The following is a 27,786-nucleotide window of genomic DNA, read 5'->3' as shown; positions in this document are numbered from 1 at the left end:
TTAGGCCACAAAGTTATCAAGCATCCCTGCTGTGGACCACTTCTGGAGGCCCAAGACGCTGACTTCTACAAAGAAGGGATCCGTATGCTCCGCGACCGCTGGACTAAGTGTGTACATGTAGGAGGGGACTATGTTGAAAAATAAATGTGCTAGGTTTTCTAAAATTGACTCCTTCTACCTTAGGCCACAAACTTATCAATCACCCCTCGTACGTGGGGATGGTAATCATCATGGAACGCTAAATATACTGATCAGTTTGTTTTTCTGACATAATTTCTGCAAAACTGGGGGTCAGTGGTCAGGTGATGTAGAACACTCTTCCTCCCTCCCCGACCTTTGGGTGAACTCTGCCCAGGGACATCCCTTCATCCAGCTGCCGTGCCATTGGCATCATTTCTCCTGACTGCACTGCTTTCTCTTCAGCCTTCCCATCACATTGTTAATACACCAGGTTTACGGAAGACAGCCTGAGCACATGAACTCCCTCGGAGTTGCTGCTGTCTCAGCCTGCACTGAGGCCCAGTCAAAGATATTCCACAGCAGTTGCTCAGCTAAGGCATCTTTTTAGGTTAATGAGCGAGAGGGTAAATTCTTGTGTCCAGAAGTGGAGTCATGGTTTAAAATTTAAAAGTCCTGCGAAAGGGTCTTGGCCTGAAATGTCAGGTGTTGATTTCCCTCCCTGGATGCTGCCTGACCTGCTGAGTTCCTCCAACATTTTCTGTGTTGCTGAAGATTTCCAGCATCTGCAGAATCTCTTGTGTCACAAATGTTAATTTGATTGGATGGAATTTGAGACAATTTATTATCACCTGAAACACTGGATATACAACCATGGGATTACTAAAGAGAAGGCTGTGTTGGCTGCCAGAGTCTCAGTGGGCCAAAAGGTCTGCATTGTGTGGCTGTGACGTCTACCGAGTACAGGATTCACGTTGCACTCTGGCAACTGATTACAATAACCCCTCCGTCTACTAATGTTTGATATATGAATTTTCATCAATATGTCCTTGACTCTTCAGATATGTGTCCTCAGTTTACCAAGCTATTTTTTGCTACGGCGAATGTCATACCCCTTCCCATCCATGGAAATACATTGTACAAGAACACCCAAAATAGTCTGTTCCATAGAAATACACTGTACAAGAACACCCAAAATACAGTCTGTTCCATAGAAATACACTGTCCAAGAACACCCAAAGTAGTCTGTTCCATAGAAATACAGTACAAGAACACCCAAAATACAGCCTGTTCCATAGAAATACACCGTACAAGAACACCCAAAATAGTCTGTTCCATAGAAATACAGTACAAGAACACCCAAAATACATTTGGCCCAGTCTTTCTGGTTTAACAGATTTCACAGCCATGTTATTAATGGTGGAATTGCAGTGATCGTTGACATGCCCTTTATTTTCGAGGAGGTGACCAACAGAGTGACCATTCCTTTCCGGGAGAGGTGAGGGTGCAGTCTGCACAGCAGTGGGTTCAGCCTTTGTTTTGTCGTCTGTGCTGGCCTCAGCTGCTGAGCCTCCTGACTGTAATGGGTCTGCAGCCGTCTGTGCTCTGGATGGGACGGTCAGGACAATTACCCTTGTTGCCTGGCTGGTGTCAGTTCCACCTCAACCACCGGCTGTTGTTTACGGGAATTCAGCAGGTTGAGTAGCATTTGTGGAGTGGGAGGTGAGAAAGAGGAACTTCCGATGGTTTGGATCTTCAGGACTGAGAGTGGATGGTATAAAATGGAGTGGAGGAGTGAGACAGAGGCTGCCAGGTGATTGGTGAACCAGGTTGGCATGAAAAATGATGGGCAGATTGGATCCGGTAGGAGAGGGGGAGTGTGGGTGGCGTGTAGAGGCAGGCAAAGAAATGGGCTGACAGAGCCAAATGGGGGGGGGGAGGATGGTGTTTATGGGATCTTGCTTTGCCACAATGCCTACTTTACAACAGTTCAACATTCCCTCAGGACATCCTGAGGGAGTAAAAGGTGCTATGTAGGCACAGGACTTGACTGTCTAATTTTGTGAATTTCCCCTCTCCTGTATTTCAGGTTCTCGATGATCCCACTGAAGATAATCTTCACATGGGTAGGTGACAGGCTGTCTCAGAACGGAGGGCGGTACTGCTGATAGTAATTCAGTTTGTTGTGCTGTAACAATTACTGTTTTAAAATCTGTTGGACATGGATGGAGTTTGCTTCCTGTAGGACAGTTTTGTTTAACTCAGCTGATCGCTCCTCGCCTTCTGGGCCTGCGTTACCGCTCGGTCTTTGCGTTTAGACTGTCTTGGCTGGGAAGGGAGGTGATGGACGCCAGCCCGTCCCCACAGGTAGGGAGCTCATTTCCCCCACCTGTGAAGGACGGAGAGACGGAGAGCAGCAAGGGAAGTGGCTGAAATCCCCCATCTCGGCACTGACGTGCTGACACCTGTGTCAGTGTAGTTGTGGAAGATCTGCCACTGGTCTTACGGGAGCATTACCCGGTGGTCAGCCACTCTGCATCTGTTCGCCCTGGCCTGCTTTCCAGAGTGTCGACCACAGTCTCATATCACAGGTTCCTGCCCAGTCTACAGGAAACCAGGCCACATCATTAATGCAAAGTGAAGGGAGTCTACCGTGGCACATATCACTCTGCAGTCCCCCCTGTCCTCACAGAGGCATAGAAAAGGCCTGTATCACTTAGTGGGAGGAATATCATGGGAGTTACTGCTGAGGAGCTAAATATATTCGAGTTTCAACAAAACATGATGGTGGAAAATCTGGTTTTTATCCGTGATGTTTGAGTTTGCAGGCAGAGTCTTTTCCAATCCAGCTGTCCCATAAAGTTTGACAATGAGCTACATAACTTCACTTGGGTTGTGTGTTAGTTATCTGCAAAACAATCACTTCACAAATCGCTGAAACTATCTGCTTTCAAATCAGTTGAGCAGTTCCACTTAGATGCCCTCATAGCTGATAGAAACATAGAAACATAGAAAATAGGTGCAGGAGTAGGCCATTCGGCCCTTCAAGCCTGCACCGCCATTCAGTATGATCATGGCTGATCATCCAACTCAGAACCCTGTAGCAGCCTTCCCTCCATACCCCCGATCCCTTTAGCCACAAGGGCCATATCTAACTACCTCTTAAATATAGCCAATGAAATGGCCTCAAGTGTTTCCTGTGGCAGAGAATTCCACAGATTCACCACTCTCTGTGTGAAGAAGTTTTTCCTGATCTCGGTCCTAAAAGACTTCCCCTTTATCCTTAAACTGTGACCCCTCGTTCTGGACTTCCCCAACATCGGGAACAATCTTCCTGCATCTAGCCTGTCCAATCCCTTTAGGATTTTATACGTTTCAATAAGATCCCCCCTCCATCTTCTAAATTCCAACGAATATAAGCCTAGTTGATTCAGTCTTTCATCATATGAAAGTCCTGCCATCCCAGGAATCAATCTGGTGAACCTTCTTTGTACTCCCTCTATGGCAAGGATGTCTTTCCTCAGATTAGGGGACCAAAACTGCACACGATACTCCAGGTGTGGTCTCACCAAGGCCTTGTACAACTGCAGTAGTACCTCCCTGCTCCTGTACTCGAATCCTCTTGCTATAAATGCCAGCATACCATTCACCATTTTCACCGCCTGCTGTACCTGCATGCCCACTTTCAATGACTGGTGTGTAATGACACCCAGGTCTCGTTGCACCTCCCCTTTTCCTAATCGGCCACCATTCAGATAATACACATCAAAGTTGCTGGTGAACGCAGCAGGCCAGGCAGCATCTCCAGGAAGAGGCACAGTCGATGCCCGAGGCCGAGTAGTTACCTTGTATGTTCATTCTGAGTGTAATACTGACTCAGCCAATTCCTCATCGAGCTGAAGCTCTTGTTTTACTTTGCCACAACCTGCTCCTAGCTCCCTGCTGAGGCTGTACGCTCTTTGTTGACTGGCCATCTGTTTTCTATTTCCTAACTGTTGGCTGCTTGTGTGCTGCCAGCTCCCAACGTGGACGTTTGGTTTCAGATGGCAAGGGTTTATCGGTCCGCTGCTCCCGTGTGAATTGTAAATTGTCCTCCAGAAGATTAGGAAGGCTTTTTTGAGCTGAACCTTTTACGTCAAGATGAATTCTAATGTTTGACCACTTGGGAATTTGGGGATTATCACGGTCTTGCTTCAAATGCCTTCTGTTGCTTACAGCTTAAGATGGTTCCAGCATATTAACTGAGTAAATCCAAAAACAGTAGCAAAGATGTGGGCTACAAATTATAATGGGAGGTAGAAAATCAAAAGGGCAATGTTACGATGGTCATGGGGGACTTTAATATGGAGGTAGATTGGGAAAATCAGGTTGGCGCTGGATCCCAAGAGGGGGAATTTGTACGAGAAGGCTTTTCAGAGCAGCCTGTGGTTCAGCTCCTATGGGATCAACTATTCTATTGGGTGTTGTGCAATGAACCGGAATTGAATAGAGAGCTTAAGGGAACCCTTAAGGGGGAGTGATCATAATATGATAGAATTCACCCTGCAGTTTGAGAGGGAGAAGCTAAAGCCAGGTGTATCAGTATTACAGAGGAGTAAGTGGAATTACAGAGACATGAGAGAGAAGCTGGCCGAAGTTGATTGGAAGAGGGACAGTAGCAGGGATGACAGCAGAGCAGCTTCTGGGGGAAATTCAGAAAATGTAGTATAGATCCGTCCCAGAGAAGTAGTATTCTAAAGTCAGGATGATGCAACCGTGGCTGACGAGAAGTCAAAGCCAACAAAGAAACAAAAGAGAGGGCATATAATAAAGCAAAAATTAGTGGGGATTGGGAAGCTTTTAAAAACAAACAGAAGGCAAATAAAAAATCATAAGGAGGGAAGAGATGGGATATGAAGGTAAGCTAGGCAATAATATCAAAGAGGAATATAAATGTAAGCTGGCCAATAATATCAAAGGCAAACGTTTTTTCAGATATTTAAAGAGTAGAAGAGAGGAGAGAGTAGTTGTTAGACTGCTGGAAAATGATGCTGGAGAGGTAGTAATGGGGTACAAGGAAATAGCGGGTGAACTGAGTAAGTATTTTGTTTCATTCTTCTCTGTGGAAGACATTAACAGTATGCTGGAAGTTTGAGAGTGAAGTTGCCGTTACTAGAGAGGAGGTGCTTGGGAAACTGAAGTTCCTAAAGGTAGATAAGTCACCTGGAACAAATGGTCTACACCCCAGGGTTCTGAAAGAGGCGGCTGAAGATGGTGGAGACATTAGTAATGATTCTTCAATAGATTCTGGTATGGTTCCTGAGGACTGGAAAATCGTAAATGTTACTCCACTCTTCAAGAAGGGAGAGAGACAGGAGAAAGGAAATTATAGGCCATTTGGCCTGACCTCAGTGATTGGGAAGATGTTGGAACCGTTTGTTAAGGATGAGGTTCCGGGGTACTTGGAGGCACATGATAAAATAGGCAGAAGTCAGCATGGTTTCCTTTAGGAAAAATCATGACAGACAAGGTTGTAGGAATTCTTTATAGAAATAACAAGTGGGATAGGCAAAGGAGAACTGGTGGCTGTTGTGTATTTCGATTTTCAGAAGGCCTTTGACAAGGTGCCACCCATGAGGCTGCTTAACAAGTGTACAGCCCATGGTATTACAGGAGAGATTCTAGCATGAATAAAGCACAATGGCTGATTGGCAGGAGGCAATGAGTGGGAATGAAGGGAGTCTTTTCATGTTGGCTGCCAATGACACATGGTGTTTCACGGGGGACTGTGTTGGGACCGATTCTTTTTATGTTATATGTCATTGCATTGGATTATGAAATTGGCGGCTTTATTGCAAAGATTGCAGACAATACGAAGGTAGATGGAGGGGCAGGTAATGTCGAGGAGGCAGAGAGGCTGCGGAAAGACTTGGGTTAGGAGAATGGGCAAAAAAGCGGCAGATGGAACACGGTGTCGGCAAGTGTATGGCCATGTACTTTGGTAGAAGGACTATTTTCTAAATGGAGAGAAGATTCGAAAATCTGAGGTGCAAAGAGACTTGGGAGTCCTTGTATAGGATTCCTTAAAGGTTAATTTGCAGGTTGAGTCAGTAGTGAGGAAAGCAAATGCAACGTTAGCATTCATGTTGAGAGGATTAGAATATAAAAGCAAGGATGTAACGTTGGGCTCTATAAGGGACTGGTAAGGCCTCAGCTGGAGTATTGTGAGCCGTTTTAGGCTGACGTTGGAGAGGGTTCCGAGGAGGTTCATGAAAAGGATTCCAGAATTGAAAGGTTATCATACGAGGAGCATTTTGGACTTGTACTGAATTCAGAAGAATGTTTGGGGGTGGAGGGGGTGCAGGAGAGGTGGTTCTCATTGAAATATCGAACGTTGAAAGGCTTGATAAAGTGGATATGGGGAAAATGCTTTCTACGGTGGGGGAGTCTGGGACCAGAGGGCACAGCCTCAGAATAGAGGGATGCTCATTTAGAGCAGAGGTGAGGAGGAATTTCTTTAGCTGGAGAGTAATAAATCTGTTGAATTTGTTATCACAGGTGGCTGTGGAGGCACTATGGAGGCAAAGTTCGTGATTAGTAAGGGTGTTAAAGGTTGTGGGGAGAAGGCAGGACCATGGGATTGAAAGGAAAAATAAATCAGCCTCGGGCAGACTCAAAGTGTCTAATGGCCTAATTCTACTCCTTTCTCTTATGGTCTGGAGCAGCGGTTCCCAACCTGGAGTCTACGGACCTCTCGGTTAATGGTATGGGTCCATGGCATAAAGAGATTGGGAACCCCTGGTCTCGAGCTTCCTGGCCTCGAAATTTGCTCCAATTTTCATTGATAGTAACCTCCCTGATGTTTAAAAAAGATCCCATGATTTGATAGCATACGTTCTGAAAGAGCAGTAACAGCTCTTTTGCGTGATGCAGTTCTGCTCCATGAGCACTGTGGGTTAGGGTCTAATTTCCCGTATGCGATACGCCATCCCCAGCTCTGACCTCGGGAAGTCTGGCCCTGCAGCATCAGGTCACGGCACCATACCCCTTCAGCAACCGAGGTTATTTTCAAGGACTGAATGCAGGTTGTGGTAGGGGAGGGGTGGGAGAGTGCTCAAGCTTGCAGACACCACAGGGGAGGGCACCAATTCCAGGGAGGAGCCGATACGGGCAGGAGAGCTGTCTGAGTGCTGGCCCGGCAGCAAACTCCTCTTCCAGGGCTGAATGTAAGGGGCACATTGACCAAGGAGCAGAGGACTGCACTTTACCGAGTGAGCTATCAGGAATCGTGCGGTGGGTGGAACCGGGAGTGACAGTGCTCTACTCTGACTCTGAGAACAGTGACCTGAAAGCTTTGAGGTGTGGGGGAGAGCATTCTTGTGTGAGGGAGTGTGTATCGTCGTTATTTTATTTTAGAGAGAGCAATGGTGGAGTAGACCATTCCGGCCCAACGACCCACAGCACACAGCAACCCCCCTAGTTAACCCTGGCCTAATCACACGGCAATTTACCATGACCAATTCACCTACTAACCGGAACGTCTTTGGATTGTGGAAGGGAACCGGATCGCCCGGAGGAAACCCACGTGCTCACGGGAAGGATGTACAAACTCCTTACACAGGATGCCAGTATTGAACTCTGATCTCCAACATCCCGAGCTATAATAGTGTCTCGGCAGCCACTGTCCTACCATGGCGCCCCTAATCACAGTGTCCCGCTAACAATTGTACTGGCGCCCCTAATCACAGTGTCTCGCTAACAGTTGTACTACCATGACACCCCTAACCACAGTGTCTCGCTAACTGTTGTACTGGTGCCCCTAATCACAGTGCCTCGCTAACAATTGTACTGGTGTCCCTAAACAGTGTCTATCTAACCGCTGTGCTACTGTGATGCCCCTAACCCAGTGAGGCTGTGGTGGGTATCACCTCATCTCTGTGATGCCCTTCTCCTGTACTCAGCTGATTGACATGATACCGTTTTCCCACTTGCAAATTTCTTCTGGCATTTCTGATCACTGAGTCTTGTGAATGAACAGACTGAAGGTGGTGGTGGTGTGGTAAACCATGTATATAGGTTGTAACTGGGTTACCTGTCTGGACATGCCTGGACACACCCCTCTGCTGACCGCTCCTGTGGGTCCTCCAACAGACCCCTGAATAAAGGTGATTGCGTCACTGCTCCTCCCTCAGTCCAGGACAGATATTCAGCATGGACGTAGATCCATTTTAGTGTTAATAAAAGCCTTTCAGTATTTACTCTACTTCCAGTCTTTTGGAGTGATTGATAGTGCATCAGGTGGGTGGTGAAAGAAGGCACGTTTATAGAGATCCCTGTTGGGGTCAGTCTCAGTGTTCTACAACTCTGCGCTTATGGCTGTAGGAGAGGTGTACCTGACCCAGCAATAGAACAGGCTGCCTTCAACATCAATACCGACTGTGAGTGAACAGCAGCAACTTGGAAACTTCATTGGAGATGGACTTTGGGTGTTGCTCAGCTGAGTACTGGATGAACATAAAAATTGTGCATCAACAATCCCATCACAGTTAACAACTGGTATTAAGTCTCCCAGAGGCTTAAACAACTTAAGGCCATGCAAGCACAGTTTGTACAACAACTATTTTCCCAGTGTTACTATGGATGAACTTGTGCACCAGCTTCTACAAAGTGCTTGAATTTTCAAACTGGCTTGCTGCCATAGAAGGCAGAAGCAAGATAATGAAAATGCCTGGGCAATTTCCTTACCAAAATAAGTTAAAATGGAATAGATTAAATTATTTAGAACAAAATTTGTTTCTTTATTAATCCAGAATGTAATTGTGATGTTTCCATTTATTTTTTTGTATTCACGTCTATTTTGTTTCTTCCCCTTATGCTTACAGTATTCGAGCTCATGAGCAAAGGGTGAGTTCAGTGGTAATTCATTAATAAATGCTGATTTTCTACAATGCTGTTGTCGAAGTTCTAACCTTTCCTTTTAACCCTGTTTCTCCCCCCGCCCCACCGTTTAGTCCTGTGATGGAGGTGCCAACTGACACGCCATTCTCAGAGAAGCAGGCACATTTCTACTTCAGAGATATCATCTTAGGCATTGAATATTGTGAGTGTTAAACACCATGTTTCCATAGCAACTGCCTTTCGGCATAGTGATCATACTTGATATCAATCTACCGTGCAGCGCCTTCTGATGTTTTATCCCAATGATCATCTTAAAAAAATATTTTCTGTATAAAGAGTCAATGTAACTTTTAGCCCTTCTATCTAACGATTATGAAACAATTTAAAGCTGCATGACTTTTCCCCAAAATGCTGAGTAAGGGCAGAACAATTCTCTAAGGAAATGTTTTAAATTAAAATGTCATTACTTGTAACCTTTTCTGTATCGAGTAAAGTTATTTGACCGGACGCTTTGTGTTGGGAGTCATGCTCATGACTTCTGTGAGATCTTTGTAACAGGGCGACAGGAGCTGATGTCATTTCTCAATCAATACTTACTTAGTTACCCAATGGCACTGTACCAACTCTCCAGCCCAAACTGCAGCCCACACCCTGACAGCTCCATCTGTGCTCCAGTCCCCTCAGTCTGTGTTTACTCCCCTTCCCCTCCGTCTGAGAGCCGCACCTTTTCTCAGTCTTCATTCCTCTCCAATTTTCCCTTGATCCCCTCTCTCTCCTCCCATCCTCTTGATCTGAATTCCATTCTGTATCAGATGTACTAAGCCCAAATCAGCTGCCCAGCAGAAGAATTGGAGCGAGCTCTCACTACCATATCTCTAACACGAGGTCACTCGAAGTTCCGTGGGCAGTCATGGAGCCCGACAGCAGGGTCTGCATTGACCATCAACCATTTGTCCAAGCTAAACCCATTTTATTCTCCCCACGATCCCATTAAGTCCACAAACTTGAAACCATTTACAATAGTCAATTAACCTACCAATATCAGGACTTTGGGATATGGATGGAAACCGGAGTCCCAGGGGACCCCACCCTCCTGGGGAAACCCCCACGATCACCCGCAGACGCCACCCAGACAGCAGCGAAGATCAGGAGCAATCTGGGTGCCCGGAGCTGTGGGCCAGGGGCTCAGTCAGGTATGCTGCTCTGGGTCACTGGACAGACTGACCCAGTGTCGGCGTAACCCGAACTGGCCGGTAAGTGTGAAAGCAGAGTAAACTGATTTCACCTTTCTCTCTCACAGTGCATTACCAGAAGATCATTCACAGAGACATCAAACCGTCCAACCTGCTGCTGGGTGATAATGGCCACATCAAAATTGCTGACTTTGGAGTCAGCAACCAGTTTGAGGGGAACGATGCCCTGTTGTCGAGCACAGCTGGAACGCCAGCGTTCATGGCTCCGGAGACACTGTCCGAAAGCAGGAAGAGCTTTCATGGGAAGGTAGATGCAGTCGGCCTCCCTGTCCAAGTGGGTGGAAGATCCTTACACAGAGGAACTCGCTGAGGACTTCCACTGTTCAGTGTTCTCATTCGTGTATAGTCCTCTGTGCTCTGAGCAAACTTATCTCTGCCCAGACAATGATTACAATGGAAAATCCTTATCCTGATGTCAAGCACAATCCGGCATTCCCTGTCACTGAAACTCTCGCCAATCTCTGAACACCTCCCCACCTCCGTAACCCTCTCTGGCTCCTACACCCCTCCCCATCTCCATAACCCCCTCCAGTTCCTACACACCTCCCCTTCTCCGTAACCCCCTCCAGATCCTACACCCCTCCCCGCCTCCGTAACCCTCTCTGGCTCCTACACCCCTCCCCATCTCCGTAACCCCCTCCAGTTCCTACACACCTCCCCATCTCCATAACCCCCTCCTGTCCCTACACAACTCCCCATCTCCGTAACACCCTCCAGATCCTACACCCCTCCCCATCTCCGTAACACCCTCCAGATCCTACACCCCTCCCCATCTCCGTAATCCTCTCCAGATCCTACACCCCTCCCCATCTCCGTAACCCTCTCCAGATACTACACCTGTCCCCATCTCCGTAACCCTCTCCAGGTCATACACCCCTCCCCATCTCCGTAACCCTTTCCAGATCCTACACCCCTCCACATCTCCGTAACCAGTCCCTACACCCCTCCCCATCTCCGTAATCCTCTCCAGATCCTACACCCCTCCCAATCTCCATAACCCTCTCCAGATCCTACACCCGTCCCCATCTCCGTAACCCTCTCCAGGTCATACACCCCTCCCCATCTCCGTAACCCTCTCCAGATCCTACACCCGTCCCCATCTCCGTAACCCTCTCCAGATCCTACACCCCTCCCCATCTCCGTAACCCTCTCCAGATCCTACACCCCTCCCCATTTCCGTAACCCTTTCCAGATCCTACATCCCTCCCCATCTCTGTAACCCCCTCCTGTCCCTACACCTCTCCCCATCTCCGTAACCCTCTCCAGATCCTACACCCCTCCCCATCTCTGTAACCCCCTCCTGTCCCTACACCCCTCCCCATCTCCGTAACCCTCTCCAGATCCTACACCCCTCCCCATTTCCGGAACCCCCTCCAGATCCTACATCCCTCCCCATCTCTGTAACCCCCTCCTGTCCCTACACCTCTCCCCATCTCTGTAACCCCCTCCAGATCCTACACCCCTCCCCATCTCCGTAACCCTCCCCATCTCCGTAACCCTCCCCATCTCCGTAACCCTCCCCAGATCCTACACCCCTCTCCATCTCCATAACCCCCTCCAGATCCTACACCCCTCCCCATCTCCGTAACCCCCTCCAGTCCCTACACCCCTCCCCATCTCTGTAACCCTCTCTTGCTCCTACACCCCTCCCCATCTCCGTAATTCCCTCCTGTCCCTACACCCCTCCCCATCTCTGTAACCCCCTCCAGATCCTACACCCCACCCCATCTCCGTAACCCCCTCCTCTTCCTACACCCCTCCCCATCTCTGTAACCCTCTCCAGATCCTACACCCCACCCCTCCCCATCTCCGTAACCCTCTCCAGTTCCCACACCCCTCCCCATCTCCGTAACCCCCTCCAGATCCTACACCTCCCCATCTCCGTAACCCCCTCCAGATCCTACACGCGTCCCCATCTCCGTAACCCTCTCCAGATCCTACACCCCTCCCCACCTCCGTAACCCTCTCTGGCTCCTACACCCCTACCCATCTCCGTAACCCTCTCCAGATCCCTTACGCTTCCCCATCTCCGTAACCCCCTCCAGATCCTACACCCCTCCCCATCTCCGTACCCCTCCCCAGCTCCTACACACCTCCCCATCTCTGTAACCCCTTGCAGTCCCTACACCCCTCCCCATCTCCGTACCCCTCCCCAGCTCCTACACACCTCCCCATCTCTGTAACCCCTTGCAGTCCCTACACCCCTCCCCATCTCCGTACCCCTCCCCAGCTCCTACACACCTCCCCATCTCCGTAACCCCCTGCAGTCCCTACACCCCTCCCCATCTCCGTAACTCCCCATCTCCGTAACCCTCTCCAGATCCTACACCTGTCCCCATCTCCGTAACCCTCTCCAGATCCTACACCCGTCCCCATCTCCGTAACCCTCTCTAGATCCCACACTCCTCCCCACCTCCGTAACCCTCTCTGGCTCCTACACCCCTCCCCATCTCCGTAACCCTCTCCAGATCCCTTACCCCTCCCCATCTCCGAACCCCTCCCCAGCTCCTACACAGCTCCCCATCTCCGTAACCCCCTGCAGTCCCTACACCCCTCCCCATCTCCGTAACCCCCTCCAGATCCTACACCCCTCCCCATCTCCGTAACCCTCTCCAGATCCTACACCCCTACCCATCTCCGTAACCCCCTCCAGATCCTACACCCCTCCCCATCTCCGTAACCCCCTCCAGTCCCTACACCCCTCCCCATCTCCGTAACCCCCTCCAGTCCCTACACCGCTCCCCATCTCCGTAACCCTCTCCAGATCCCTTACCCCTCCCCATCTCCATAACCCCTTCCTGTTCCTACACCCCTCCCCATCTCCGTAACCCTCTCCAGATCCTACACCCCTCCCCATCTCCGTACCCCTCCCCAGCTCCTACACACCTCCCCATCTCCGTAACCCGCTGCAGTCCCTAAACCCCTCCCCATGTCCGTGCCCCTCCCCAGCTCCTACACACCTCCCCATCTCCGTAACCCTCTCCAGATCCTACACCCCTCCCTATCTCCGTAACCCTCTCCAGCTCCCCTACACCCCTCCCCATCTCTGTAAACCCACACTGGCTCCTGCACACCTCCCTATGAGGCTATCAGGCAGGAAATTGGAAGCTTAAATTGGAAACAGATGCTCTCAGGGAAACGTATGGAAGAAATGTGGCAAATGTTCAGGGTATACTTGTGTGGAGTTCTGCATAGGGACGTTCCAACGAGACAGGGACGTTATGGTAGGGTACCGGAACCGTGATGTACAAAGGCTGTAATAAATGTACTCAAGAAGAAAAGAAAAGCTTACAAAAGGTTCAGCGAGCTAGGTAATGTTAGAGATCTAGAAGATTATGAGGCTAACAGGAAAGAGCTTAAGAAGGAAATTAGGAGAGCCAGAAGGGGCCGTGAGAAGGCCTTGGTGGGCAGGATTAAAGAAATCCCCAAATCATTCTACAAGTATGTGAAGAGCAAGATGATAAAACGTGAAAGAATAGGACCTACGAATTGTGACAGTGGGAAAGTGTGTATGGAACCGGAGGAAATAGCAGAGGTATTTAATGAATACTTTGCTTCAGTATTCACTGTGGAAAAGGATCTTGGTGATTGTAGTGATGACTTGCAGCAGACTGAAAAGCTTGAGCATGTAGATATTAAGAAAGAGGATGTGCTGGAGCTTTTGGAAAGCGTCAAGTTGGATAAGTCACCAGGACCATATGAAATGTACGCCAGGCTACTGTGGGAAGTGAGGGAGGAGATTGCTGAGCCTCTGGCGATAATCTTTGAATCATCAATGGGGACGGGAGAGGTTCTGGAGGATTGGAGGGTTGCGGCTGTTGTTCGTTGATGACACAAAGGTTGGGTGTGTTGTGGATAGTGTGAAGGGCTGTCAGAGGTTACAGTGAGACATTGATAGGATGCAAAACTGGGCTGAGAAGTGGCAGATGGAGTTCAACCCAGATAAGTGTGAAGTGGTTCATTTTGGTAGGTCAAGTATGATGGCAGAATATAGTATTAATGGTAAGACTCTTGGCAGTGTGGAGGATCAGAGGGATCTTGGGGTCCGAGTCCATAGGACGCTCAAAGCATTTGCGCAGGTTGACTCTGTGGTTAAGAAGGCTATTGGTATTCATCAATTTGGCCTTCTTCAATCGTGGAATTGAAGTTAGGAGTCAAGAGGTAATGTTGCAGCTATATAGGACTCTGGTCAGATCCCACTTGGAGTACTGTGCTCAGTTGTGGTCACCTCACTACAGGAAGGATGTGGAAACCATAGAAAGGGTGTAAAGGAGATTTGCCTGGATTGGGGAGCATGCCTTTTGAGAATAGGTTGAGTGAACTCGGCCTTTTCTCCTTGGAGCGACGGAGGATGAGAGGTGACCTGATAGAGGTGTATAAGATGATGAGAGGCATTGATCGTGTGGATAGTCAGAGGCTTTTTCCCAGGGCTGAAATGGTTGCCACAAGAGGACACAGGTTTAAGGTGCTGGGGAGTAGGTACAGAGGAGATGTCAGGGGTAAGTTTTGTACTCAGAGTGGTGAGTGCATGGAATGGGCTGCCGGCAACGGTGGTGGAGGCGGATACGATAGGGTCTTTTAAGAGACTTTTGGATAGATACATGGAGCTTAGAAAAATAGAGGGCTGTAGATAAGCCTAGTAATTTCTAAGGTAGGGGCATGTTCGGCACAACTGTTTGGGCCGGAGGGCCTGTATTGTGCTGTAGGTTTTCTATGTTCTGTCTCTGTAACCCTCTCTGGCTCTACGCACCTTCCTGTCTCTGTAACCCTCTTCAGGCCCTACGCACCTTCCTGTCTCTGTAACCCTCTTCAGGCCCTACACCTCCCCATCTCTGTAAAGCTCTCTAGCTCCTACACCCCTCCCTATCTCTGTAACCCTCTCCAGGCCCTACACTCCTCCTATCTCCGTAACCCCGTCCCTATCTCTGTAACCCTGTGGCAGAATCTGCTGGTGCCACATTGTCATCACAGAGCTGGAGGGGACTGATGATGAGAAAGGTGGTGGTGTTGGGACAGGGGTCAGCCGGGTCGGAGACCACACGGTGCAGGCAGGGTCTGGTGAAGTGTGTTGAATGGCTTATCATAAAGGCATTGCACGCCATCCTTACCTCCATTCCCTAATGTATGATCCAAGCAGCTGATTCGTCACGGGCGCAAGGCTGTCCGCAACTCTGCCGTCTCTTGTGGTCTTGGCCAGAGCCGTTATACACCCCAATAGGGATGCTTTTTATGGTGCATATGTCAAAATTGAGGGTCATGCAGAATTTCCTAAGATTTCTGAGGGTGTAGAAGCAATGGTGAGTTTTCTTGGCCGCACGTTGTACTGGTTCAGGCTACTGATGAAGTTTACACCGAGGAACTTGACGCTACAACCATGCTGACTTGTTTGAAGTGTTAGATTCAAGGCCTGGACTGGATTTGCCTCGCTCTGACTGGGTTGTGAGCGGATGTACTTTGCCATGCCTGTGTCTTTAGGACTGAGCGGTAGGGGCTGGCGGGATGGCACGTTAAACAGGAGTGCGTGGGACGGGAGGGTTTGATGGCGGAAGGGCCTGCACGTGGGAAGACAACACTGTGGATAACGTTGTCTACTTGTTCACGTTACTTTTCAGGCGGTGGATGTCTGGGCTATTGGAGTGACGTTGTACTGCCTGATCTTCGGTAAGGTAGGTGAAGAACACACAGGGGAGCTGGGAGTGCAGCAGAGCCTGTCTGTCTGTCAGTCAGTCGCTGTTTTCCACTCAGGCGTAGAGGAAGTATGGATTCTCTCTGACTGTACCAGGATCACCTCAGGAATTGGATTGTTCATAGCTGGTCTTCCATTGAAGATTCTGCCGAGAATGCAAAGCCAGCAGGCAAACTTCGACCATCAGACTGGCAGCGGGGGCTGAGAGTGAGGAAGGAAGATATCAGCCAGATGCTGAAGTGAAAAAAGCAGTAGTAAATGGTCTTTGTCCAGAGACGGGCGAGATAAAACTTTGGGGAGGGCAGATCAGGAAAGGGAATATAGGGTACAGAGAAAAGGGGATGTCGACCTCTACGGGTCTTTAATGTAACCAGGATAAGTGGACAGAGTGGGTAAGGAGCAGAAGGGATATTTGCTTTTACTGGCTGAAGCACAGAATACAGGGCTGGGAGGTCACGTCCTTGTTTGGCCGCAGTGAGAGTGCTGAGTGTGGTTCTGCACCAGCCAGTGGGGCAGGTGTGACAGTTGGACAGAGGGTGCAGGGGAAATTTACAAGGACCCTGCCAACCCAAAGACACACAGTTGTGATGAGACGTGGATGAAGTCTGGGTTGTTTTCTTTGGCCAGCTGCAAGACCTGACCGAGCCTGGTGATGTCTCTGGTGTCGTCAGTCAGGTGGTCTCAAGCACAAACCACAGGCTCTCCCAGCGTTTCAAACACCTGACTTGTGGACACACTTGTATATATGTGTGTTTGGAAAACTGGTGGACTAGATTAGCCATCTACTACAGAGTGGGAGTAGGGTATTTCTGCACGCCTTCTCCCCTCCGTTCCCCATTCCAGAGCCACAACAGTAGGGAGCCTGGTGGAGCTGAGCAGAGCCGGGAGCACCGAGCAGACTCACTCACTCAGTCTCTCACCGAGTCAGTGAGGCCGGCTCCCCTGCGCCCGTGACACACTGATTTCTGATTGATGAGCAGCTCTCAGGAACAGATTTGGAGAGTCTTTGTATGTCACCAAAGACTCTAGCCAATTTCTACAGATGTACGTTGGGGAGTATTCTGACTGGTTGCATCCCTGCCTGATGTGGAGGCTCCAATGCCCAGGGTTGAAAGAACTTGCGGGGGGTTGTAGATTCAACCAGCTCCATTGGGGGTGTAAACCACCCCCCCCCCCCCACCATCGAGGACATCTTCCAGAGGTGGTGTTCTCGAAAAGGCAGCATTCACCATTAAGCATCTTCACCATCTGGCCAGGCCCTCGTCTCTCTTGGGGATTACTTTATTTACTCATCTGTCTATCTATTTAGGTTTTAGTAATTTTTTTATGCCATGCACTGAATTGCTGCCACAAAACTACAAAATTCTTGATTCTGAATCTGAACCCTGTTGTAACCCAGGAACTGGCAGTGAGTTAACGTCTAGCTGGGAGGGAGACAGAGTTCGCAATCTGTTAAAAATTCAATTCATATTGAAGGGCTTTTAGCATCCGAGCCCAGATGACGGCTAAGTCTTCAGCACAGGTTCTAAAGGGCAATGTTGCCAAACAATATGAAGCAATCAGGAGGGAGCTGCCCACATCGATGAGGAGAAATAATTGGTTTCTCCTAGCTTGTAAACTAAATGAGCAAATTCTAGCACTAGTGGCCACTTACCCAGCACGGTTTAGATAACATTGTGCCTGGGATCCAGTCTGAAGTGGTTTGTGTTGTCAGTCTGGCCCCACTCTCAGCGCCTTGCTCCTCCGTCACTGCCCTCTCTGGGGTGGTCTTTACAGCAGCCCCTCAGAACCAAAGTACTTTGTGCTCAGTGGAACGCTGGATGGTGGCAAGTAACACGGCGCTGTGTTTTATCCGCAGTGTCCGTTTATGGACGACTACATCCTGGCACTTCACAGCAAGATTAGGAATCGGCCTGTGGAGTTCCCTGAGAGGTAAGTGGAAGAAGGCGGGATAAGGAGGCTCCTCCCAAGGGAGACTCATCTCGGATTAGTACCGGGGGTAAGGAGAGGCCCAAATACAGAGCCATTCTGTGAACACTCAGCACAGAACAGGCCTTTTGGCCCACCGTGTCTGTGCTGAAACTAATAAAACTAATCCCGTCAGCCTGAATATGGTCCATGTCCCCCCATCCTCTATCTGTTCATGTCTGTCTAAAATGTACCTGCTTCCGTCATTCCCTGGCAACAAGTCCGTGCACCTGCCACGCTGTGTAAAAACCTGCCTCATAAATCATTAAACCTGTCCTCTCTCATCTTAAACCTACGCCCTCCAGTATTTGACATTTTCACCCTGGGAAATGTCCCTGGCTACCTACTTTATCAATGCTAATGCATCTGTACTTGAAGTAATTGTGTTTTGATATCTACATAATAAAGCAGCCTCTGATACACAAGCAAGTAGATCTAGATGTTCACTCGAAGTAGTCACTAAAGAGGCAAGAGGGAGTGCTGGCTTTAATTAAGAGCAATTACAATTGAAGGACTTTAAAGTACTTTCATCTCTTGTTCTCGATATTTATTGCTTATTTATTTATTATTATTATTTCTTTTCTTTTTGAACTTGCACAGTTTGTTGTCTTTTGCGGACTGGCCGAACGCCCAAGTTGTTGCCTTTCATTGATGCTATTGTGGATTTATTGAGTACACCCTCAAGGTTCCCAGGGTTGTACGTCGTGACATATATATACACTTTGATAATAAATTTACTTTGAACAATTGAAGATGAAGGCTGTCACATTCAGGGCTCAGTACTGACTGCCTAAGTTGGTTTAATTTTCCTTCAGTTAGAAGAATTACTGATGCTCCAGCCAAGGTATCAAACTGAATATTGGTTAGGATGCAGGACACGGATTAAATAGGGAAATTATAGTTTCATGTAACCAGGACAGAAGGGCTGATCTATGTAGACTAATCTACATATACATAGATTGAGTGAGCACTGACAATTTGGAGAATGAATTTCTGAGTGAGCAGGTGTAATGGAAGCTGTAAAACTGTGTCCTCTTGTGGCAATTCTAGAATGAGGCACATTCTCTGAGTGAGAACAGGGACGTGACAATAGTCAGGTATCTGCTGGGTTACTGGGAGAGGCACATTCTCTCAGAGTGAGAACAGGGACGTTTTCAATCACCGGGAATCTGCTGGGTTACTGGGAGAGGCCCATTCTCTCAGAGTGAGAACAGGGGCGTTACAATCGTCAGGAATCTGCTGGGTTACTGGGAGAGGCACATTCTCTCAGAGTGAGAACAGGGATGTTACAATCACCGGGAATCTGCTGGGTTACTGGGAGACTGCTCAAACTGTAAAAGGGTGCAAGGGTTAGATATTTAAGTCTGTGAATTGAGGAATATGGAAGTAAGGAGGTGATCAGTGACAGCTAACTGAGTGCTTGATTTGATTTAAATGTTTCTGAACCTTCTGCTTTATTCTCTATTGTTGTTGTTGTGTTCCAGACCTGAAATCAGTGAGGATCTGAAGGATTTGATTCTACAGATGTTGGATAAAAATCCTGACACTAGAATTACAATTCCTCAGATAAAGGTAAGAAGACGCAACACAAGTTTAAGTTTAAAACATTCCTCACTGCATCATTTGCAATCCTCGGTGGATATTGAAAAGTTACTCACCCTTCAGTGATAGTTTCAGTGTGATACAGGGAAATACTGATTTATACAATGTGCGGGGGAGACGAAGAAAGGAGATGGAGATGAGGTATTACTGCTAGTCAGGGGTGATCTTGTGTAATGTAGTGTTGAACTAGAATTGGGACAGAAAGCATTGGTGAGGGTAGTTTGTAAACTGCTGAAGTGGTGACAATGTGGGCCTGGTAGAAAGAAGGAAAGTGAAGGTTTGCGTAGCAAGAACTTTAACCTACATATAGACTGGATAGGTGCTAATCATCTAAGGAATGAACTCCTGGAATGTGTCGGGTCCAGTTTTCTAGACCAGGCTGTTTCAGATCCCGTGTTGCGCAATAGTCCTGGTATATAGGGGCCTGCAGGAAAGAGTGGGTGTAAAATGGTACAACAGGTTATGTTCTGAGAACTCCTGCTGCCTGTCAGCACTTGTGACATGAGCCTGCAGTCATGAGATCAATCTTCTCCGAAACCTAGAGAGAAACTGCCGAAGTCGCAGTCGTTGGGTAAAAGCAGACATGGAATATGTAGTAAATGTGTGCATGCAGGTGACAGGGGAGACAACCGAGAGGAGAATGGGTTGGGAGGGGGGGAATGTGCTGGACGAGAACTCTCAGGGTACACAGAGAAGCATGAAGCAGCCTGCATGAATTGGAAATCCTCTGGTGGATTTCCATTCACGCCAGGGTTAAAAACTAAGTTGGGGGGCCGATGATATTGGCTTTTCCAGATCTGCATATGTGGGGAGATCATAGGTATGTCTGTGTGACACTTAAGTCTTCATTTGGTGGAGTGCACATGTATGTGGGCAGTTCTTTGTCCATTAGAATAGCCCTTTGACCTCCATAGGTACATTGGCCAATGTTCTCATCATTTTCTGAATACACACCATCAAAGGGTAGCAATGTGGCACAGCCGATGCCTCCCTGTGCCAGAGACGTAGGTTCAGTCCTACCCTTGGGTGCTGTCTCTGTGCAGCCCACATGTTCTCCCTGTGGGAATTCTCTGGGTGAACATCTCCCACATCTCAAAGTTGTGTGGCTTGGTAGGTTAGCTTACTGCTGTGGATTGCTCCCAGTGTGTAGGTCAGTGAGGGAATTGGGGAGATTAAGACATGGGATTAATGTTGGACAACGTGCATGAAATGTTCGAGGAGCTCAGCAGTAAGGAGGAAAATATTTCGGGCCAGGACCTTTCTTGAATGACTGCGTGCGGAGACAGACAGACATCTATGGAATTGCAGTGTTCCTCTGGCATTTGTGTGTATTACGCACAATTTCCAGCTTCGGTAGCATCTGTTGTGCTGTATTTGCGTGAGTGGGTGTTGGCTCGGCTCAGTGGGTCAGTGGCCTGTTTCGGTGACTGTGGCCGTGTCTCGCTGCGACTCGAGGCAGATCATTTAGTACCTGGAACAAGAAGAGCTTTCAACAAGCAGGCGCAAGGAGGTCACACACTCTTCTCTGGTGCGTGTGCAGGTACACCCGTGGGTGACAAAGAGTGGGACCGATCCTCTTCCACTGGAGGAGGACCACTGCAGCGAGGTGGAAGTCACCGAGGAGGAGGTGATGAACTCAGTCAAGTTAATCTCCAGCCTCTCAACTGTGGTAAGGAATTCCCCTTTTTAATACAAAGATAAAAACTATTGTGCACCCTACAAGTGCATGATTGGAATTCCCATTGTCCTTCCAGTTGCATTTATTAATAGATTATGATCAGATTACTACCAGTGTAAGTTTAGCAATTCTTGCTTAAGGGAAGGGAATGTGAAATATGTGGGACAACGTGTTGCAGTGGATCATTTCTGTGTCTAGTGGCCAACAGTGTTTATTCTCTTAATCCTCTCACTGAAAGTGGATCATTTCTGTGACTAGAGGCCAGTAGTGGGTATTCTCTCGATCCTCTCCCGGGAGCGCTGGGGAGCTGCGGAGAATGAGGGAGCTCCTGTCATCTTTTGGGCTCAATGGCACCTCCCTGAGAGGCTGCAGCCTCCGTCTGACTATCCAAAGTTGTGACTGCACTTCAGCTCCATGCTCCCGATCTTTGGTCACCCGGTGCGGAGAGGAGGGCGTCACTTGGGGGATTTCCTGCTTGGTTTGCTCCTGGGCCAGGCCAAGGTGGCCATACGCGGATCCAGGAAGTGGTTCTGCCCGAGCCGACTGCCTCAGTGTACCCCAAAGTCTGCCAAAGTACCTGTGGACAGTGCGTTCTCCTTCTCCAGGGGCTGCATCTGTGCCCACGTGTCCCTCGAGAGCAGCACACATTGTCCACAGGTCATCGAACCATTTCTGGGACCAGTAGGCTCGCGTGCATTCTGCATAGTGATGACCGGGTTGAAATTTGAAACCGTTGGCTGCAGATAGCGTGAATCACAGAGTACCGTCATATTGTAATGATGTGAAGTGGTAATCACTGAATAACCCTCCGTTGGAAAAGGAGAACGGAAGAATCCCCGTGGCTGTGTGTCAGTGTGTGTTGAGGATGGAGATCGGCGTGATAAGCCATACAAGGTTCCTGACACGATTAATCGCGAGTCTTTATCAATCAGAGTGCAGTGTGATAGAGGTGCTCAGAAAGTTAATTACTTAAGAGAACATGATGGGGTTCTTCTCGCTAAATTGGATTTAGATCAACAGCTGAACTGACCTCACTTCTTTGCAGATCCTGGTGAAGGCAATGCTGAGGAAACGATCCTTTGGAAACCCCTTTGAGTTCCAGACCAGGAAGGAGGGAAGGTCCATGTCAGCACCAGGAAATCTCCTCATGTGAGTGTTTTGGATTTGAGCTGTTCTGCATGAACACTGGTCTGATGTTAATTACCGTCCTTTATGCTGCCCGTACTATGTCAAACGCTGTTTACATAGACTCGAGGAAGGGCAGCAAGGCAATGGTAGCAAAATGTGACAAGATATTTCCGACTATCACTGATCTTAGTTTGTATTGTTCATTTATTTGTTTTGACATTTCTCTCACAGTATAGCTCAGCATTTAACACCCATCATTCCCACAATCCTGATTGATAAGTTACAGAACCTGGGCCTCTGTACCTCCCTCTGCAATTGGATCCTCAACTTCCTAACTGGAAGACCACAATCTGCATTTAGCCCACTACTCTACTGTCTATGACTGTGTGGCTAGGCATAGCTCAAATACCATCTACAAATTTGCTGATGATACGACCATTGTTGGTAGAATCTCAGCTGGAGCTGAGAGGGTGTACAGGAGTGAGATATGCCAACTAGTGGAATAGTGCCGCAGCAACAACCTGGCACTCAACTATACTTCATTAGTAGTTTGCAGAGATTTGGTGTATCAACAAAAACTTCTGTAATTTTACCATGGAGAGCATTCTGACAGGCTGCATCACTGTCTGGTATGGAGGGGCTACTGCACAGGACCGAAAGAAGCTGCGGAAGGTAATAAATCTAGTCAGCTCCATCTTGGGTACTAGCCTACAAAGTACCCAGGACATCTTCAGGGAGCGGTGTCTCAGAAAGGCAGCGTCCATTATTAAGGACCTCCAGCACCCAGGGCCTGCCCTTTTCTCACTGTTACCATCAGGGAGGAGATACAGAAGCCTGAAGGCACACACTCAGTGATTCAGGAACAGCTTCTTCCCCTCTGGCTTATTCCTGTTGACTGATTTGATGATTTTAATTCTTTCTGGCCAACAGTAAGTTTTTCTTTGTGAAAAAATCTGGAACAAGGGGTCACAGTTTAAAAGAAAGGTGTTGCCTATTGAAGACAGAAATGTGGTATTACCTGTTTCTCCCGGAGGACCATGAGCCTTTGGATGTAGAGTTGGCCAGCTACATGGATAAGAAAGGTTTGGAAGGTTATGGACCAAATGCACACTAGTTTGGATGAGCTCTGTGGTCAGCATGGACTAGATGGGCTGAAGAACCTCTTTCCATGCTGTATAACCTAAGAATCTATGAATATTTTCAAGTCAGAGATAGTTAAGTTCTAGACCAGCAAGGGGGTGAGCAGTTACTTGGATGGACATGGATGTGGTGTTGAGGTTACAATCAAACCAGCCATTATAATGGCATAGGTGGATGGGCCGGTAGTGCTGAGGAAATGGAGAGTCTGCAGAGAGACTTGGATAGATTGGAAGAATGGGCAGAGAAGTGGCAAATGAAGTACAATGTTGGAAAGTGTGTGGTTATGCACTTTGGCAGAAAAAATAAACGGGCAGACTTATTTAAATGGGGAAAGAATTCAAAGTTCGAAGATGCAACGGGACTTGGGAGTCCTCGTACAGGATACCCTTAAAGTTAACCTCCAGGTTGAGTCAGTAGTGAAGAAGGCGAATGCAATGTTGGCATTCATTTCTAGAGGAATAGAGTATAGGAGCAGGGATGTGATGTTGAGGCTCTATAAGGCACTGGTGAGACCTCACTTGGAGTACTGTGGGCAATTTTGGTCTCCTTATTTAAGAAAGGATGTGCTGACGTTGGAGAGGGTACAGAGAAGATTCACTAGAATGATTCCGAGAATGAGAGGGTTAACATATGAGGAACGTTTGTCCGCTCTTGGACTGTATTCCTTGGAATTTAGAAGAATGAGGGGAGACCTCATAGAAACATTTCGAATGTTGAAAGGCATGGACAGGGTGGATGTGGCAAAGTTGCTTCTCATGGTGGGGGAATCTAGTATGAGAGGGCATGACTTAAGGATTGAAGGGTGCCCATTCAGAACAGAAATGCGAAGAAATTTTTTTAGTCAGAGGGTGGTGAATCTATGGAATTTGTTGCCACAGGCAGCAGTGGAGGCCAAGTCATTGGGTGTATTTAAGGCAGAGATTGATAGGTATCTGAGTAGCCAGGGCATCAAAGGTTATGTTGAGAAGGCGGGGGGGTGGGACTAAATGGGAGAATGGATCAGCTCATGATAAAGTGGCGGAGCAGACTCGATGGGCCGAATGGCCGACTTCTGCTCCTTTGTCTTATGCTCTTATAATTTTCAGTAACGGAGGAGGCTTGAGGCTTTGAGTGCCCTCTCCTGCTCTGTGAATCAGAATCAGAATCAGGTTTATTATCACCGGCATGTGACGTGAAATTTGTTAACTTAGCAGCAGCAGTTCAATGAAATACATAATCTAGCAGAGAGAGAGAAAAAAATAATAATAAATAAACAAGTAAATCAATTACATATATTGAATAGATTTTAAAAATGTGCAAAAACAGAAATACTGTATATTTGTAAAAAAAAACGTGAGGTAGTGTGAAAAGCTTCAAAATCCATTTAGGAATTGGATGGCAGAGGGGAAGAAGCTGTTCCTGAATCGCTGAGTGTGTGCCTTCAGGCTTCTGTACCTCCTCCCTGATGGTAACAGTGAGAAAAGGGCACGCCATCATTGTCCAGAAATACGTCCATAAATACTGTTTGTTCTTCAGCAATTTGTGATGGAATCGTGGAGCCATTTGTCGCTCAACTCATATCCCTCTGGAACTCCTTCAGAGTGTGACTCACCCTTGGGTCGCTGCAAAACCTCCGTGCTGGGGCGCACAGGATCTTGATGTGTTTCCTTTTAGTTTTAGAGCACTGGGGAGACACCTGGCCCATGTTGTCCTGAAAGTGAACCTTGCTGGACTGGGACACTCCAGGCTTCCAAGAGTAATATTGTGAGGCCCCCTGTGACGCAAGGGCACTATCGACCTTTCAGTCACCTGGCATCACCACCAAATGTAGAACTTTGCAGGAGTCTTTGGTGACAAAGCAGATCTCCTCAAGATTCACTCTGAATGAAATATAGCCACTGTCATGACTCCTTCGTAGCTGAATTGACATGTCGGCTCCAGGATAGATCCTCAGAGACACTGACACCCAGGAATTTGATACTGCTCACTCTTTCCACTTCCGATCCCTCTGCGGACCGGCGTGGGTTCCCTCCTCTTACACTTTCTGAAGTCCACTGTCAGTTCTTTGGTCTTACTGCTGTTGTTGTGACACCACTCAACCAGCTGATCTGTCTCTCTCCTGTACGCCCTCTTGTCACCATCTAAAATTCTGACAAAAACAGTCGGAGTAGTAGCACAGTTTGGCTGAAGGGCTTTTAGTGATCCGTGAGTCTGAGGGACTGGACAGAGGGCATGAGGGAGAGTGCTGTACACAGATATCAGGCACCGGGGAGAGTGAGGGAGGACACGATATAGAAATATCAGGGTTTATTCACCCCCAGATACCGGGGAGAGTGAGGGAGGACACGATATAGAAATATCAGGGTTTATTCACCCCCAGATACCAGGGGGAGTGAGGGAGGACACGATATAGAAATATCAGGGTTTATTCACCCCCAGATACCGGGGGGAGTGAGGGAGGATGTTGTATAGAAATATCAGGGTTTATTCACCCCCAGATACCGGGGGGAGTGAGGGAGAATACGATATAGAAATATCAGGGTTTATTCACCCCCAGATACCGGGGGGAGTGAGGGAGGACACGATATAGAAATATCAGGGTTTATTCACCCCCAGATACCGGGGAGAGTGAGGGAGGATGTTGTATAGAAATATCAGGGTTTATTCACCCCCAGATACCGGGGGGAGTGAGGGAGGATGTTGTATAGAAATATCAGGGTTTATTCACCCCCAGATACCGGGGGGAGTGAGGGAGAATACGATATAGAAATATCAGGGTTTATTCACCCCCAGATACCGGGGGAGTGAGGGAGGATGTTGTATAGAAATATCAGGGTTTATTCACCCCCAGATACCGGGGGGAGTGAGGGAGAATACGATATAGAAATATCAGGGTTTATTCACCCCCAGATACCGGGGAGAGTGAGGGAGGACACGATATAGAAATATCAGGGTTTATTCACCCCCAGATACCGGGGGAGTGAGGGAGGATGTTGTATAGAAATATCAGGGTTTACTCACCCCAGATACAGGGGAGAGTGAGGGAGAATACGATATAGAAATATCAGGGTTTATTCACCCCCAGATACCGGGGAGAGTGAGGGAGGACACGATATAGAAATATCAGGGTTTATTCACCCCCAGATACCGGGGGGAGTGAGGGAGGATATGATATAGAAATATCAGGGTTTACTCACTCCCAGATACCGGGGGGAGTGAGGGAGAATACGATATAGAAATATCAGGGTTTATTCACCCCCAGATACCGGGGGAGTGAGGGAGGATGTTGTATAGAAATATCAGGGTTTACTCACTCCCAGATACCGGGGGGAGTGAGGGAGAATACGATATAGAAATATCAGGGTTTACTCACCCCAGATACAGGGGAGAGTGAGGGAGAATACGATATAGAAATATCAGGGTTTATTCACCCCCAGATACCGGGGGGAGTGAGGGAGGATACGATATAGAAATATCAGGGTTTACTCACTCCCAGATACCGGGGGGAGTGAGGGAGAATACGATATAGAAATATCAGGGTTTATTCACCCCCAGATACCGGGGAGAGTGAGGGAGGACACGATATAGAAATATCAGGGTTTATTTACCCCCAGATACCGGGGGAGTGAGGGAGGATGTTGTATAGAAATATCAGGGTTTACTCACCCCAGATACAGGGGAGAGTGAGGGAGAATACGATATAGAAATATCAGGGTTTATTCACCCCCAGATACCGGGGAGAGTGAGGGAGGACACGATATAGAAATATCAGGGTTTATTCACCCCCAGATACCGGGGGGAGTGAGGGAGGATACGATATAGAAATATCAGGGTTTACTCACCCCAGATACAGGGGAGAGTGAGGGAGAATACGATATAGAAATATCAGGGTTTATTCACCCCCAGATACCGGGGAGAGTGAGGGAGGACACGATATAGAAATATCAGGGTTTATTCACCCCCAGATACCGGGGGGAGTGAGGGAGGATACGATATAGAAATATCAGGGTTTACTCACTCCCAGATACCGGGGGGAGTGAGGGAGAATACGATATAGAAATATCAGGGTTTATTCACCCCCAGATACCGGGGGAGTGAGGGAGGATGTTGTATAGAAATATCAGGGTTTACTCACTCCCAGATACCGGGGGGAGTGAGGGAGGATACGATATAGAAATATCAGGGTTTATTCACCCCCAGATACCGGGGGGAGTGAGGGAGGATACGATATAGAAATATCAGGGTTTACTCACCCCAGATACAGGGGAGAGTGAGGGAGAATACGATATAGAAATATCAGGGTTTATTCACCCCCAGATACTGGGGAGAGTGAGGGAGGACACGATATAGAAATATCAGGGTTTATTCACCCCCAGATACCGGGGGGAGTGAGGGAGGATACGATATAGAAATATCAGGGTTTACTCACTCCCAGATACCGGGGGGAGTGAGGGAGAATACGATATAGAAATATCAGGGTTTATTCACCCCCAGATACCGGGGGAGTGAGGGAGGAT

At 48.1% G+C, this 27,786-nt stretch overlaps 1 protein-coding gene across 14 annotated transcripts in view; it reads left to right on the top strand.

Annotated features, from left to right (window-relative positions):
• The window catches only part of camkk1a (calcium/calmodulin-dependent protein kinase kinase 1, alpha a), a 201,924-nt gene that overhangs the window by 150,477 nt on the left and 23,661 nt on the right, over positions 1 to 27,786 (top strand). For all 14 annotated transcript variants that reach the window (XM_063031522.1, XM_063031527.1, XM_063031524.1 and 11 more), the window contains 9 exons: positions 2,048 to 2,084; positions 8,820 to 8,841; positions 8,949 to 9,037; positions 10,136 to 10,335; positions 15,701 to 15,754; positions 17,633 to 17,706; positions 19,227 to 19,314; positions 20,885 to 21,013; positions 22,068 to 22,171. In XM_063031522.1, the coding sequence (XP_062887592.1) occupies positions 2,048 to 2,084; positions 8,820 to 8,841; positions 8,949 to 9,037; positions 10,136 to 10,335; positions 15,701 to 15,754; positions 17,633 to 17,706; positions 19,227 to 19,314; positions 20,885 to 21,013; positions 22,068 to 22,171 (797 nt within the window). The remainder of the gene's footprint in view (positions 1 to 2,047; positions 2,085 to 8,819; positions 8,842 to 8,948; positions 9,038 to 10,135; positions 10,336 to 15,700; positions 15,755 to 17,632; positions 17,707 to 19,226; positions 19,315 to 20,884; positions 21,014 to 22,067; positions 22,172 to 27,786) is intronic.

The sequence above is a fragment of the Mobula hypostoma genome, chromosome 23 (genome assembly GCF_963921235.1).
Source record: "Mobula hypostoma chromosome 23, sMobHyp1.1, whole genome shotgun sequence".
Lineage (NCBI taxonomy): Eukaryota > Metazoa > Chordata > Chondrichthyes > Myliobatiformes > Myliobatidae > Mobula > Mobula hypostoma.
This window is presented reverse-complemented; position numbering and strand designations above follow the sequence as displayed.